The 14062-nt window shown below is 38.3% G+C and overlaps 3 protein-coding genes across 5 annotated transcripts; all 3 read right to left on the reverse strand.

Moving 5' to 3' along the window:
• Nucleotides 1-74: 74 nt before the first annotated feature.
• Nucleotides 75-4911, reverse strand: LOC149702193 (uncharacterized). 2 transcript variants are annotated; one of them, XM_089865976.1, is made up of 16 exons: nucleotides 4870-4911; nucleotides 4693-4790; nucleotides 4384-4486; nucleotides 4103-4176; nucleotides 3976-4042; nucleotides 3679-3843; nucleotides 3456-3618; nucleotides 3167-3390; nucleotides 2971-3105; nucleotides 1590-1663; nucleotides 1456-1522; nucleotides 1237-1401; nucleotides 1018-1180; nucleotides 729-952; nucleotides 372-667; nucleotides 75-303 (listed from the first exon to the last, which is right to left on the reverse strand). In XM_089865976.1, exons 3-16 carry the CDS (start codon nucleotides 4444-4446, stop codon nucleotides 75-77), a joined length of 2109 nt encoding a protein of 702 aa, XP_089722102.1. In that variant the 5' UTR covers nucleotides 4447-4486; nucleotides 4693-4790; nucleotides 4870-4911. The 2 variants fall into 2 exon arrangements, with proteins under 2 accessions (XP_089722102.1, XP_089722101.1); XM_089865975.1 differs by lacking the exons at nucleotides 4693-4790; nucleotides 4870-4911 and having other exon boundaries at nucleotides 4384-4662.
• LOC149702194 (uncharacterized) lies at nucleotides 4880-6520 on the reverse strand. 2 transcript variants are annotated; one of them, XM_089865986.1, is made up of 3 exons: nucleotides 6325-6520; nucleotides 5058-6260; nucleotides 4880-4956 (listed from the first exon to the last, which is right to left on the reverse strand). In XM_089865986.1, the coding sequence occupies exon 2, from the start codon at nucleotides 6217-6219 to the stop codon at nucleotides 5059-5061; it is 1161 nt and encodes a 386-aa protein (XP_089722112.1). In that variant the 5' UTR covers nucleotides 6220-6260; nucleotides 6325-6520; the 3' UTR covers nucleotides 4880-4956; nucleotide 5058. The 2 variants fall into 2 exon arrangements, with proteins under 2 accessions (XP_089722112.1, XP_089722111.1); XM_089865985.1 differs by having other exon boundaries at nucleotides 5044-6260.
• A 110-nt stretch (nucleotides 6521-6630) lies between these two features.
• LOC149702195 (ATP-dependent translocase ABCB1-like) lies at nucleotides 6631-12756 on the reverse strand. The gene is made up of 24 exons (XM_089865974.1): nucleotides 12635-12756; nucleotides 12377-12431; nucleotides 12052-12302; nucleotides 11761-11844; nucleotides 11439-11699; nucleotides 11186-11357; nucleotides 10800-11111; nucleotides 10617-10730; nucleotides 10441-10551; nucleotides 10052-10381; nucleotides 9822-9992; nucleotides 9605-9766; nucleotides 9378-9545; nucleotides 9146-9313; nucleotides 8981-9082; nucleotides 8843-8920; nucleotides 8482-8769; nucleotides 8328-8428; nucleotides 8123-8263; nucleotides 7898-8060; nucleotides 7621-7836; nucleotides 7348-7554; nucleotides 7139-7285; nucleotides 6631-7081 (listed from the first exon to the last, which is right to left on the reverse strand). The coding sequence occupies exons 1-24, from the start codon at nucleotides 12751-12753 to the stop codon at nucleotides 6875-6877; spliced, it is 4128 nt and encodes a 1375-aa protein (XP_089722100.1). The 5' UTR covers nucleotides 12754-12756; the 3' UTR covers nucleotides 6631-6874.
• Between the last annotated feature and the right edge of the window lie 1306 nt (nucleotides 12757-14062).

Genomic DNA, 14062 nt, shown 5'->3' on the forward strand with positions numbered 1-14062 from the left:
TGAACTGAGTTGGAAAATTCGAATATATTGGCGCGAAATGTATGTTCGTGGTGGGAGCGTGTCTCAGTGAATCATTATGTTAATTTTATCAATCCAAATAGACTGAAAAGGACTTGATAAATGGATATGACAGTAGCGAAAGAAAATAATAGTATTAACAGTAAGGCGGGATAATAGAATGCCCAAATATTCAAACGCACTTCATTGTCTACGGGCTTTTCCCAAACATTTTTCGAGTATACAATGTAATCGCATTCTAAACCAATGTTATCAAACGCGTGGCTTTCATATATACGGCCGAGTCTATAAAAAACAATGTTTTTTATGATTTTTAAATAAACAATCTGAAGGAGTTACGCTCTTCTACTCACTTAATGTTTATTATTTCATTTACAGATGAAGAGACGTTTCTATCCAACAGGAAGAAAAGCGGAGTTCGCAGGAAAGATTGAGTTGAATAGTACAAAGTGAACTTCCCGCTAGTGGCCAAAGATAAGGCATAGCAAGAGACGCATCGCAAATCCATATCATTTACCACCAGAACGGCGTCTTTCTCGGAAATTCCCACGTACAATTCTTCAGCTAAAAGGTCTTCCATCCCCTCCAAAGAAATAACATTCTTCAGCATCTTAGCCAGATTTTTAAACTGCCCACTGTTTCTTTCCACCTGAAATTTGGTCAAGTTAGTTAAGGGTCCTTCCCGATGGGAAACCAAAAAGCGAACTGACCTGAATTTTCAAGAAACGATGTTCCGTGGAGTCTAAAAGCAGTTTCAGTTTCAAATCTTTATGTTCATTAAGATCTGTTAAGTCGTCTATTTTGGAGTAGACAATGGTCGAGGCGTCTGCGCTAAAGTAACTGCCCAAGTACCAGGAAAGGAACGTCTGTGACACTAACCAAAAGGAGAGCAAAATCCTAGATGCTTGCTTGCATGCGTTGAAACCGGGAATGGCTTAATTAAGACAAAAAAAAACGGAAAATGTAATGTTTGGTTAAAGTTTATAAAATTTGTCATACCACGATAAATAAGAGGGCAATTTAAACGTAGGAGGTCAGTTGGCAACTGTAACCATTTCGGATTATCGCGAAGATTAGCTCTAACCTTCGAAGGAATGACTTTCGAAATAAGTTTATTAACTGACCAGACCAACAAAGTCACCATTGTCAAGGTCACGAACACCTGTAACGCAAAAATAAAACTTAAGTTTTACAAACACTTTAAGTTCATTTACTTACATTCGCTTCTACGGGAATCATTCGACTCATGGAAACGTTAAGCACATTTTGGGGCGGACCTGACACTATGACGCTATTAGTATCGTACACGGGAGTGCTGAGCATGAACTTGGTTAGATGGTTTGTCGAAGTGAAGGACATAGGGAACATTATCAGGTTACATTCCTACAATGAGAAAACGTTAGCGTCCAGGCTCGAAAACCTCCTCTATTAACGTACTGGTTCAAAAGATCCAGTGCCGTTATACGAATATACGTCATGCATGCTTAGCATTTCAAATTCTTCGCTATACAGTATAGATAAAGTCAGAAATAAAGAAATTTTAGTGATGGATTCCATTTTACCGTTCTTACCTGACATTCAAGTTTTTCGCCAGAAATTCCCGAGCTTCATTGAAAAATTCGGCAATAGAACCAGACATCGAAGTCTGAATAAAAATATACCCATTATGCCTAACAACACGAATAAACTCATTTACGTAACCTTTGAAAAACATGTATTATAGCCAATGAGCGGCTTGGGGATGAAGTTCGTAGTCGAATACATAGTTTTTATTTTAAAATATATCAAAGGCATTCGGATTAGCGATATAGTGTATCCATTTCTTACCTCTAGAACTCCAATCTTTATCGTCGACATTTCTGTAGGTATTTGGCTACTTACTAAAAGCTTTCTTTTGAACGAAGAAAGCCTCGAAGTGTAGGCCTAACGTTTCATATTGAAAACACGTAAACATCGATTTTTTTCTCCAAGAGTTCTGACTAAAACAGTATTCATGTTACGTTAAGAACTCAGCTTTCCCAAAACAATAGCAAATGTTATTTTTGTTGAATAAATTACTTGGTATTTTCAACCTTCGAATCAAAAATATATAACCGCTTTCCTATAGTAAACCTGGACAATCTAAAGTTGTTAATGATCAAAGCGCACGAATTCGTCGCGAAAAGAACATAAAATATCCATCGAGGCTGAGCTTTTTCCCATGAAAACAGAAAAGGCGTATTAAATAAAATAGGAGTCGATTTCTCAAAGCGGAATCTCTTTTCCAAGTAGACGGAATACTATTGTAAAATATTGTTATTTAGTTTTCTGAATGTCAAAGTGTTCCGTAACTTAACGACCAACAGAATAAAGCCTTCCGATTGGTGACAAGAATTGATAATCACTCTATATTCCACAATTTCTTTCACGAAAGCAAAACAAACATCGTGAAAACTTTATGACTCCAATGAAAGGTCAAGAAAGAACGTAACAAGAGAGTAATTGTACAATGGAATCATTATGTTCATTTCATCTATCGTAATAGACTAAAAAGTACTTGAGAAAGGGAAATGACAGAAGCGCAAGTAAATGATAATATTAACAGTAAGACGGGATAATAGAACACCCTAATATTCAAACGCACTTCATTGTCTACGGGCTTTACCCAAACGTGTTTCGAGTAGACCACGTACTTGCATTCTAAACCAACGTTATCAAACGTGCGAGCTTCGTATATACGACCGAGTCTACAAAGGTAACATTATTTTTAAATGGGTTTTAATAAACTATCCGGAAGGCTTCCACTAACTTTTGGTTTATGATTTCATTTACAGACGAAGAGAGGTTTCTATCCAACAGGTAAAACTGTGGAGTTTGAAGGAAAGATCGAGATGAAAAGTACAAAGTGAACTTCCCTCGTTCGGCGAAAGACAACGGAACGCAAGAAGCGTATCGCAAATCCAGATTATTTACCACTAAAACAGTGTTCTTCTCGGAAATTTCCAAGTACAATTCATCCGCTAAAATCGCATCTATCTCCGGCAAATAAGACGCATCATCCTTCATCATCTTAGCCAGATGATTATATCGCGCGCTGTTCCTTTCCGCCTAAAACTTTGCCAATTTAGCTTAGGGTTCTTCCCAATGGGAAACCAAAAAGCCAACTCACCTGAATGTTCAAGAAACGATGTTCCGTGGAGTCCAAAAGTAGTTTCAGTTTCGCGTCTTCGTGTTCGTTCAGATCAGCTAAGTCGTCTATTCTGGAGTAGACGATGGTCGAGGCGTCCGCGCTAAAGTAACTGCACACGTTCCATAAAATGAGCGTTTGTGACACCAACCAAAAGGAGAATAAAATTCGAGACCCTCGCCTGAGTCCATTGAGACCGGGAATGGCTTAATTTAGACCAGAGAAAACGGGAAATGTAATATATGGTTAAAGATCTTGAAATCTATCCTACCATGTGAAATTAGAGGACAATTTAAGATTAGTAGGTCAGTTAGCAACTGGAACCATTTCGCGTTATTGCGAAGACGAGTTCTAACCTTCGAAGGAATGACTTTCGAAACAAGTTTGTTAATTGACCAGACCAACAAAGTCGCCACTGCCAAGGTCAAAAACACCTGTATGGCGAACGAAAGAAAAATTAAATAACTCAATTATTTTTTAGCTTTTTCGCTTACATTAGTTTCTACGGGAACCATTCGACTCGTGGAAACTTTAAGCATTTTTTCTGGTGGTCCAGATACGATGACGCTATCAGCTTCGGAAATGACGGTAGTAAACATGTACCTGCTTTGATGGATTATCGAAGTGAAGGACAAGGGGAACATTACAACATTACATTCCTACAAAGCCAAAACGATAGCGTCAAGGCGTGAGAAGTCATTGCCGAATACCAGTGGATAAAAGATTTAAGGGTCCGAAATTCGACGACACCCTTACTTTCTGACCAATAGTATTCACACCCATTAACGTACTTTTCCAATAGTTCCTGTTCCATTATACGAAAATATGTCAGTCATGTCTAGCATCTCGAACTCTTCGCTAGGTATGAAGTCAAGAATATAGAACTTTTAGTGATGCCTCCCATTTTACAGTTCTTACCTGACATTCAACGTTTTTCCAAGGAACCTGCGAGCTTCATGGTACGTTTCGGCAACCTGACCTGACATCGCGACCTGAAAAAACACGCATCGTGACTAACATTGAAAAGAAGTAAAAACTAATATTTGAAGCTTTTGAAAAACACGTATTTATAGTCAATGAGCGGCTTGGAAACAAAGAAATTAATCCAGGATGGAGGCTCGCGATCCAACACCCAGTTTTTTAATTTTAAAATATACCAAAAACATTTGGATTAGCAATTTAATAAATACAGTTTTTACCTCTAGAACTCCAACCTTTATCGTCGTCATTTCTGTTGGTATTTTGCTGCAAACTAAAAGCATTCTACAGAAAGAAGAAACCTTTGTCGTGTGGGACTATTATCTGATATTGAAAAGACGTGAATATCGATTTTAAGTAAAAGCGTTCCGGCTAAAACAGTATTCATGTTATCATAGTGTTATTTTAGTTTGACAAAGAATTACTATTATTTTTCTTCATTTAAACTTAATCGATATTTGCCAGCCTTAGAAACAGAAGCGTCAGTCACGAAGGGGTCGCGAAAGAAATATATTTTAAACGATACTGACTTGTTTATATCAAAACAAAAGCGTTAAAAGTTTTCAATATAAACACGACCAAAAAGGAATTTCTCAAATCGAAATTTTCTTTCGAAGAAGGCTGTGAACTAAAGTAAATTATTGATACTTAATTTCGTAATCGCCAAAGCTTCCGTAACTTAACATCTAATAAAAAAATTTAATTACCTCAAATTACTCTGAGTATTTATAAGCATAATTTATTACGGGATCCTACTATCGAGGTTTACTCTAATCATTGAGGGGCTTTTACGACTAAAATTCATATAAAAAACCAACCGATTAAAATTAAAATCTAAAAAGGGTTTTAATTGACCATAAAATAAGGAACATATTCCATACAAAAACTGAATTACTCTAAATATAGTTCAAATCTATAGTAGAACAATAAGTCCTGGATCTTCCCGAGGACGTAATTGAACCCTTTAACATAGTCTTTGAAAGCTTTCGTAACAATTCTGGTTGTGTACTCTTAGCTAACTCGATAAAAGTAGTCCTAAATCGCGTACTCATTCTAAGATACATCGGAAACGTGGAACAATTAAAGATTAAAATCCCCAATCGGGAATCCGCCAAAGGGACGATGAAACTACCATTTATGAAACGTTGGCATTTTGTCAGTAAGGCGAAATTAACGATTGAATCGGGAGTATAAGCTAAAACCGAAAGTATCAAGACAGTCAGAAGCGTGACGGTAAGTTCACGCTCGTCAGAGGAAGTTGTGGGACGCGATAAACCTTCGCGGATATTTCTGGCATTCCATAAACTCCCTAGGGTCAAAACGGTCACAATTACGATTAGTAAACACGGTAGGGTGGTCGAGGACAACACCAACAACGGTCCAGTTGGATACATCCAAGAAACGCTCCTTAAATTATAAATAACGGCTTCCGATTGATTACTAGAGTTTGTACCATCGACTATAATCACTCTATATTTCACAATTTCGTTTAAGAAGGTAAACACCACAAAAATAATCACAGACCACAGGGTTACGATAACGAGGGCGTAAACCGCGTGTATTTTTGTGCAGAAACTATAGGCGTACACCGGAAACGCTACGGCGGTCAACCGAAAAACACTAACGAGAACCGCTAACCAATGAGACAAAGTAACCGAAGCAGCCGTGACGCATATGGCGTACTTGAGGAACAACAACCAGTTCAATTGTAAAGGTTCACCCCGAGGATGAAAATAGGTGATAATGTCAGGCAAGAATGTGACAAAGACAATAACGTTATTAGCTTCGTAACAACATAGCAGAATGTTAAGTGGTGATTTCATGGAAGGTCTGGTGAACACCGCGATGTTGATTAAGTTAAATACGATCCCGATTGTAGTGAAGATGACGTAAACCGCCCCAAATATTATATGGTGGGAGTATAAATTGTCGCGAAGGTGTTTCAGTAAAGAATGGTATTCCAAGGCAGTTATCACGCATCTTGAATGGAAGTCGAAGGGTTCTTCGATGAAATGGCTAAGATTATTACCAACCGCTTTAAGTAACGAGTGGCTCATGGTACTGGTATTTTAGCTGTCCAACATTGTGTGTTTACACTCTGAAACATTGGGGATAACATTAAACTCTAGCGTAATTAAACTTACGCAAACGTGAGTTTTTACCTTAATTGAGTCCCTCGTCGACAAGTTACGTTTTCTGAAATATAAAGCGGTTAGAGGAGAGGAGTTCAAGCGCGGGTTTACTCTTTTGTAAAGATGTATGGGTGGTAAACCCTGAAGCGCGTACAGACAAAGCGGCGCACGATTTGTTTTATCACGTGTCAGACTCCGTACGACAAATTGCTCACGTGCAACGTTGAACTAAAACGCGTACGTGTATTTAATTGTGACAATTCAATGGACACGTTTCGAGGTTTACTTAAGCCTTTCGTTGCATCAGATTGAATAATAAATAATCAAATCAAATCAAATCATTCCTAAAATATTTATTATAGAATTATCAAACGTAATTATACTAAAAAAATGAATAAATAATAGGTTTTAGCACGAATATGCTTCTTTAATTTCTTTAATGATAATGTAATTGATATAAAATTATCCACTCGCTCCGTCAGTGTTAGTTAGTCGCGGCGTTGCCATTCTTCTGAAATTGCTGTCAATCAATCCAATGAAATTGCGGGGAGATCATGTTCTGAAGTTCCTGTCTTTGGTTTTAAAAGATTCTGGAGTCGTTTTGCATGCGGAACATTTTATAATAGAGAGCTCTTTTCGCTAAAAGTTCAAAGTGCGTCCCCTTTTCCACGACTTTTCCGTCTTGAATGACCGCGATTAAGTCCGCGTTTTGGACAGTTGACAAGCGATGAGCAATAACGATGCACGTCCGTCCTAGTCTCGCCTTGTCCAGCGCTTCCTGAACAATCTATAAACGACCAGAGGCTTAAAATTTTTAAACAAATTCGGTTTGAAATTGTAATACCTTTTCATTTTGCGAATCCAAGGCCGACGTTGCTTCATCCAACAACAGAATTTTGGGGTTCCTGACTAAAGCTCGGGCAATGGCAACTCGTTGCTTCTCACCGCCACTTAAGTGACTGTCGCGGTTACCAAGAAGCGTCTCGTATCCCTGAAAGATGTTCAGTTACATCAATTTTCATCTTAACAACCCGAAGATTGGTTCTTCATTACTTGAGGAAGTGAGCAAATAAAATTGTGAATGTTGGCGGTTTTAGCAGCTGCGACTATTTCGTCGTGAGGTACTTTTCTTTCGTTGTCGCCGTACGCGATGTTTTCGGCTACAGTGTATCCCAAAAGCACGGGTTCTTGACCGACGTGTCCGATTATGGAACGCAAGTGGGGGACGCTGTAGTCCTTAACGTTGATATTTTCTACGAGCTAAAGGTAACGATATCGTGACCAAGACCGTAAAAACAGATGGTAAAGCTCAAATTCGAAACCTACAACTTCTCCTTTTTTGCAGTCGTAAAATCTTTCTAAGAGATGAATGCAAGTGGATTTACCACAACCGCTCATTCCCACGAGTGCCACAGTTTGATTGGCCGGGACAAACAAATCTAAACCTCGAAGAACTTTGATTTCCGGTCGCATAGGGTACGAAAAATGCACGTTTGAGAACTGAACACTTTTACCACCAGTGTATTTTTCAGTATCCAATGTCTGAAACATTAGAGACATTAAAACAAATTGAAAACTCTAAAGAAACTTAATTGAATCGTACTTGCAGCGCTCCAGTAACCGAATTATAAGCTTCTTTTTTCTTAACTTTTCTGTCAAGAAGCTCAAAAATTCTGTCAGCGGATTGTTTGGCTTTTTGATATTCAGGGGCGTAGGTTAACGCTTGCCCGAATACAAGAATTCCCACAATAATAGCTTGACTGACACTGAAATTAATTTAGTAAGTTCTATTGTCACGTTTAAGATCGAGTTTAATTATAGAACTTACGTGAACAAGCCTTTAAAAATGAGTTTCCCCGTTGTGACAATATAACTACCCCTGTAGATGCAAGCGATTATGGCGAAACACATCGTGCTTTGAGAGAACCCAAAGGAGAGGGCTTTGAAATGAGCAGTGCGTCCGATGCTCCTACAGACCAAATTTTAACTTTCAATCTTGGTAAACCAATAAAAATTAACTTCTGATAAAATACCTGTAAGGTTTTCTCAAACTATTCAAGAACTTCTTAGTGAAAGTTTCTTGGCGGTGAAGCGAGGTCACGGTTCGAATGCAACTTATGGCTTCAACCGCGGTCTAAACCAGAAACTAAGTTACTTGAGGCGTTTCTTAATTATCAAAGTCATTACCTTTGACGCGCCTTCTTCGGACAACTTCTCCTGAAAATGGTGACTTCCAAAAATACTAGTGCTAAGATAGGTGCTAATAAAGATGAGGGGCATAAACCCAAGAAAGATTAAACCAAGATCGGTGGACCAGGAGAAAACAATGTAGAAACACGTGACTAGAGTTGCTAAGGCGTTTGTGAAAGTGCTGATTCGATCAACCGTAGCGATACGAACTTTAGAAGCGTCAATTGACAAACGGGCGCATAATGCGCCAGTGGCATTTTTCGGGTCATCGAACCACGTGATATCCTTCAATCAATATAATTAGTTTACCTTCAAGAAGTTTTAAATTCTTAATTATTCCAAAAGGAAAGAAACCCACCTGGGACAAAAGTGAGCGAAAAACCTTCTTTCGAACTCTAAGTGTCTGTCTTTCGCCGGCTACACTGTATAAGATACTCTGAAAGATGCAAACATTTTTTCTATGAAGAGTTCACAATCTCAGTTCACGTTGAATTACCTGAAGAAAGGCGGCGACCGCGTGCCCAGATCCTATGAATAACATCTGACGAACGTACTTATTTATTTTTGGGTATGCCGTATTTTTCGAAGCGGTTAAAACCTGATAACAAGGTTGGAAATTTTAACGTCCTAATTGTTAGTCGGTGGTTAAAAGCGTACTCACATTGACGCAATCACCGAAAATTACGGCAAAAACGGGAAAGGACATGCCCATCACCACAGAAGCCAGAATACCGAATACGAGAAGGTACCATTCCGGAAGACAAAGTTTAAGTAAACGTATTTGTTGATGAAAGTTCTCGTACGACTTCTTTTTCTTCTCCGCTAGTTCCTGAGAAAACGTTTTAACGAAATTTAATTGCTAAAAATCTAATTTTAAAATTAACGCCAAGTACTTCAATCGGCAAGATTCTCATGATTGTATCCAGAAGAGACGACTGTCTGCGATGTTTTCTGTACCCAGACGCCTCGTCCAAACTTTGATTTATATTATTATTTATAATGACATCATCAATATTCATAATCTCCATTAATTTGTTATCACCAGCTTTAGTCAGTTCGGCCTAATGGATGCTAAAGGCTTAAGTTCAAATTCAACGTTAAGACGTAATTGCGGATCTACCTGCGAACAAACAAACTTGTAGTAGTGAGACTCTTTAGCCATCAGTTCGGCGTGCGATCCAATTTCCTCGACAACTCCTTTTCTAAGAACGATAATTTTGTCCGCGTTGCGAATAGTTGAAAGACGATGGGCGATTATAATGGTTGTTCGACCTTTCCTAGCCTACGTATCGAACGGAAATTAGCAATCACTTTAAACGGGGAAATATCTTAAATACCGTTTCAAGAGCAGTTTGCACCGAGGATTCACTGACGGAATCCAATGCGGAAGTAGCTTCATCCAGCAATAAAAATTTGGGGTTTCTAACCAAAGCTCGGGCAATCGCGATTCGTTGTTTTTGACCTCCACTTAATTGCGCACCTTTCTCACCAACCAACGTATTGTATTGCTATAAAATGGTTAGGCTAGCTTTAAGTACCGATTTACTGGTTTCAAATTACTTCTTACATTGGGAAGCTTCATAATGAAATCATGGGCATTGGCCGAAATGGCAGCTTGAACTATAGCACCGTCCGAGGCATCCATATTACCATAACGGATGTTTTCAGCTATCGTAGTTTCAAATAGAGAAGGTTCTTGACCTACTAGACCGATTAGCCCACGGTACCATCCCAAATTAAGGTTTCTGATGTCAGTGTTATCGAGAAGAACTTGTCCACTGCTCGGATCATAAAATCGCTGCAATAAATGAACAACCGTGCTTTTTCCGCTTCCACTGCAACCGACTAAAGCCACGGTGTCTCCCGGATTGACTTCAAACGTGACACCGCGTAACACCTACGATAAAAATTATTATTTCACAGTAAAAATCGATTTTCGGAACAGGTAACGCTTACCGAGACATCCGGTCTCATTGGATATTGGAAAACCACATTACGAAATGCCAACTGGCCATAAACAGTCTGTAGCATTACGCCCGCGTTGGAACTGCTGTCTATATCCGGTTCCTTGGTTAAATAAATAGGAAAACTTGATAAATTGATTGGACAACTTTAATAAGCAAAGTATTTACTCTGTCAATGATTTCAAATATTTTCGTGGCTGCCCCTCTCGCCGCTGTGAATGCCTCAAAATTCAGCGACGTTTGACTCATACAAATCGCGCAGTTAAGAAGCAGTAACAACACCTATGAACGTAAATTAATTAAAACTGAAACTGTAATATTCCAAAAAAAACCGGAAGCGACGATTCTTACAGTTAACATCTCTGTGGAAGTAAATTCATCAGCGTCACACCGACTTCCAATGACCAATCTGGACCCGTACCACAAAGCCAAGGAGAAACTTCCGTAGGTAAGGAACCAAATGACGGAGTATCCGACACCCAAGACCACGCTTCCTTTAATACCCCTTTCTTTCGTTTGTCTTAGATTAGTTACGTATCTTTCCAATTCTTTTTTCTCGCCGTTGTAAGCCAAGACAGTTCTAATTCCAGAGAGGACTTCTTCGGCGATTCCACCGGCTTTACTGTACCCCGCCATTTCTTTGCGTATAAATACGCTTTGGTACTATTAAACAAAGACCGGAAGAAGAAAAATTCAAAGACGTTTTAGGGATGGATTTAATTAATATTTCAGCTCACTTTGGACGCCAGTGCCGCTGCGAGACACACAAAAGGCATTAGGGCTGTCACCACAAGACTCAACCTCCATCCGCTGACAAAAGCCCCAACGATGCAGAAGATACCAGTAGCGGCGAAATGAATAGTCAAAGTTAATCGTTCCCCTAATCCTTCCTGTATTACATCCAATGAACTGAGAGAAACAGACACAAAGGTTAAAGTTCGTCGCAGATGGTGTCAAAGTTATCCGACTTTTACCACGAACTTGACGTACTTCGTTATATTGACAGCAAAATTTTCGGAATGATTTTTATCGAACCAGGCAATTTCTTGCCGAAGTATTGACCTTAAGAAGGAAGATCTTATTCTAAAACCTTGCTTGGCCGCTGATAAATTCGCGAATGAAACGGTGATATAAAGCAGGACCAATTGGGTCACCGCCAGAATTAACATCTTCATGCACGTTTTACTGACGCGGGACATCAGTTCGTCTCGAATAGAGTCTAAAACGTCTTGAGGATAGGCGAAATTGTCCCTAAAATAATTAACTGAATTAATTTTAAAACTTTTATTTAAATACTTTGAAGGGGTCTTACGTTAAGGGAGGAATTTCAACGGTGGCATCTTCCTTTCCCGGTGGAATATTGAGCACTCTTAGTAACGATACCATTTGCCGACTTCTGCAAATGGTAATTGAAATTGTTAAGAAGGAGGCCTTAAAAGTAGATAGATATCTTGGCCTACAAACACGGCGAGATCAAACGCGTTATCTTAAAGAGAACCGGGGGTTATTGGCAAAGCTAAATGGAGTTACATCGCGATGTTCCAGAGGGCATTTTGCCAACTTATAATTCAATTTGCCCGGAGAAGGCGTATATATTTCTTACATTGTTTTCGTGTCGTTAATTCCAAAAAGCCTAAGAGCGAAGCGAAGGTCACCTCCGCTGTCTAAAATTCCTTGGAAAAACTCCATCTGCTCGCAATTGAACGGAGCCCATCTTTCGAGACCCAAGTCGACGAAGTTTTGAAAGACGCTCGAAAAACATCCCAGTATCATAGGAATGATCAGTCCCCCGATGACGGCTACCGCGCAACTCGTCACCAATAAAACGCGATCACGAGTGGAGGCGAATCGGAACTATTTATTCGTATAGAGAAAATATTTCATGGAAAATAAATAATTTTTTTTTAAATTAATTAAAAGGGAATTACCAATTTAAAGAAAGGAACGCTTTGCTTTTGTTTTTTAGGAGGACAGTCATCGATGCTTTTAAAAAAATTCAAAATAAAAATTGTGGCACATAAATTAATGTCGTACCAAAATTTGAAATAAATGAATGTATTTTCCAAGCTCTTATTGCATAACGAAAATATAGTGGCATAAATTAATGGTCTTTTACACCTGCCTTAATTATTTTTTTTCGCTTGAAATAATCAGTTGTATTTTTGCATAGGTAAATAATGATTTACCTAACTAAATGAGCTTCGCTGCTTAATGTATTGTATCGTTCATCGGAATTTGGGAAAGAAGCTGGAACCACACGGAAATCTCTCTTGTCAACTTCGCTTTTCAATATGTTATTTTTCATGATAAAAAACTGAAATGTTTTATAAAATTTCAATTATTCCCATCTATCAGCTGTAAGAAATAAATAGGTGGTAAAAGAACAAAAAAAAAAAAAATTAACCAAGGCTACTAATCAAAGAGGTTAAGCCATGGGTCGAGATGACCATCTACTCACAAACAAATTGTAAACTGGCGCTATAAAGGAATGAATGAAAGCTAATATTGATGAGTTAGAGTGATATTTTGGTCATTGCAGGTGGGATGATTCCATAAACGGAAATGAACTACAGCAAACAAATATAATCGTAACGTGATAACGCGGAAGTATTAACATTAGATAAATGTTTTGCCAAATGCTTGGAGCTTTAATATTTTGAATTTAAATAAATCGATCAAAAGTTCTTAATCTGAGCTAAGAACGAAGTAGTAACCTTACCGCGTTGGATTTTAAGACTCTTAATAATCGGGGATTTACTTTAATAGAATTGGCTCAGATTTGACCATTGTTAATATATCACAATCAACCTCTCACCTCTTTGGTCATAAATCCGAATCAATTAACTTAGGAAACTTCTTTCACGGCACCGTCGACTTTATACACGCGACGAACATCTGTTTGGAAACTGACTAGATAGCAACGCGACGTTCTATAGACAAACAAGTGGCGAGTACTGTGTACCGGTAGTATAGTTAACGCCGAGGATCGTAATTATAATTGCCAAAAGTGCCAGAGAGACAAAATAGAGAGTCTAAATTATTATTTCGAGTTATCTAGTTTATGACCTCAAATGTTTAATTTGAACTAGAAAATTATTTACGCTTCTTTTGAATGACCTACTTTTCCAAAAAAAAACCTAATTTATTTTGACAAACCCCGTAGAGTCGCTTTGAATTTTGATATACTTTCCCAGGTTTTGTTATAAAATATCAAAGGGGAATATATTCCCGGAATGAAGTTCAATCCTCGATTGACGGTCAAACATGTAACACTCGTTTTATGTTAATAATGCGAGGAATTGATCCTTAATCCCTATTTAAGCAGCTGGATACCATTTATGTAAAAATAATTCGAATTTATTAAGTGACAGATATGAACCTCAATCTACTCGAGTAAAATCCACGTGAAGATGAACAGAAATTTAATTTCTCTCAAAACCAAATTATGAATGTCATTCTCACTTATTATTCGTAAATCTATAACCATTCTTACAAGTCTATATATTACTCACCTAATAGGCGGACGGTGTTGAAGTGACAGACGTTAAAGATTTCTATATAATTTCTCGAACCTCTTAGGGTACGTTTGACTATGACTCAATCTTTGAGATCAA

This window comes from Phalangium opilio, unplaced genomic scaffold (assembly GCF_054372755.1).
Source record: "Phalangium opilio isolate 3A_F unplaced genomic scaffold, DU_Popi_V2 ptg000017l_1, whole genome shotgun sequence".
NCBI classification, from domain to species: Eukaryota; Metazoa; Arthropoda; class Arachnida; order Opiliones; family Phalangiidae; genus Phalangium; species Phalangium opilio.

Excerpts from the sequence above, each read along its gene's own strand:
- LOC149702195 (XM_089865974.1), bottom strand. The coding sequence starts at position 12,753 with ATGAAAAATAACATATTGAAAAGCGAAGTTGACAAGAGAGATTTCCGT. Across the intron at positions 8,429-8,481 it reads CCGAAGAAGGCGCGTCAAAG|ACCGCGGTTGAAGCCATAAG; the intron begins GTAATGACTTTG and ends TTTCTGGTTTAG. Across the intron at positions 7,555-7,620 it reads ACTGCAAAAAAGGAGAAGTT|CTCGTAGAAAATATCAACGT; the intron begins GTAGGTTTCGAA and ends CGTTACCTTTAG.
- LOC149702194 (XM_089865986.1), bottom strand. The coding sequence starts at position 6,219 with ATGAGCCACTCGTTACTTAAAGCGGTTGGTAATAATCTTAGCCATTTC.
- LOC149702193 (XM_089865976.1), bottom strand. The coding sequence starts at position 4,446 with ATGCTTTTAGTTTGCAGCAAAATACCAACAGAAATGACGACGATAAAG. Across the intron at positions 3,391-3,455 it reads TTGTCCTCTAATTTCACATG|CCATTCCCGGTCTCAATGGA; the intron begins GTAGGATAGATT and ends GTCTAAATTAAG. Across the intron at positions 304-371 it reads AATGAAATAATAAACATTAA|ACTCGGCCGTATATATGAAA; the intron begins GTGAGTAGAAGA and ends TGTTTTTTATAG.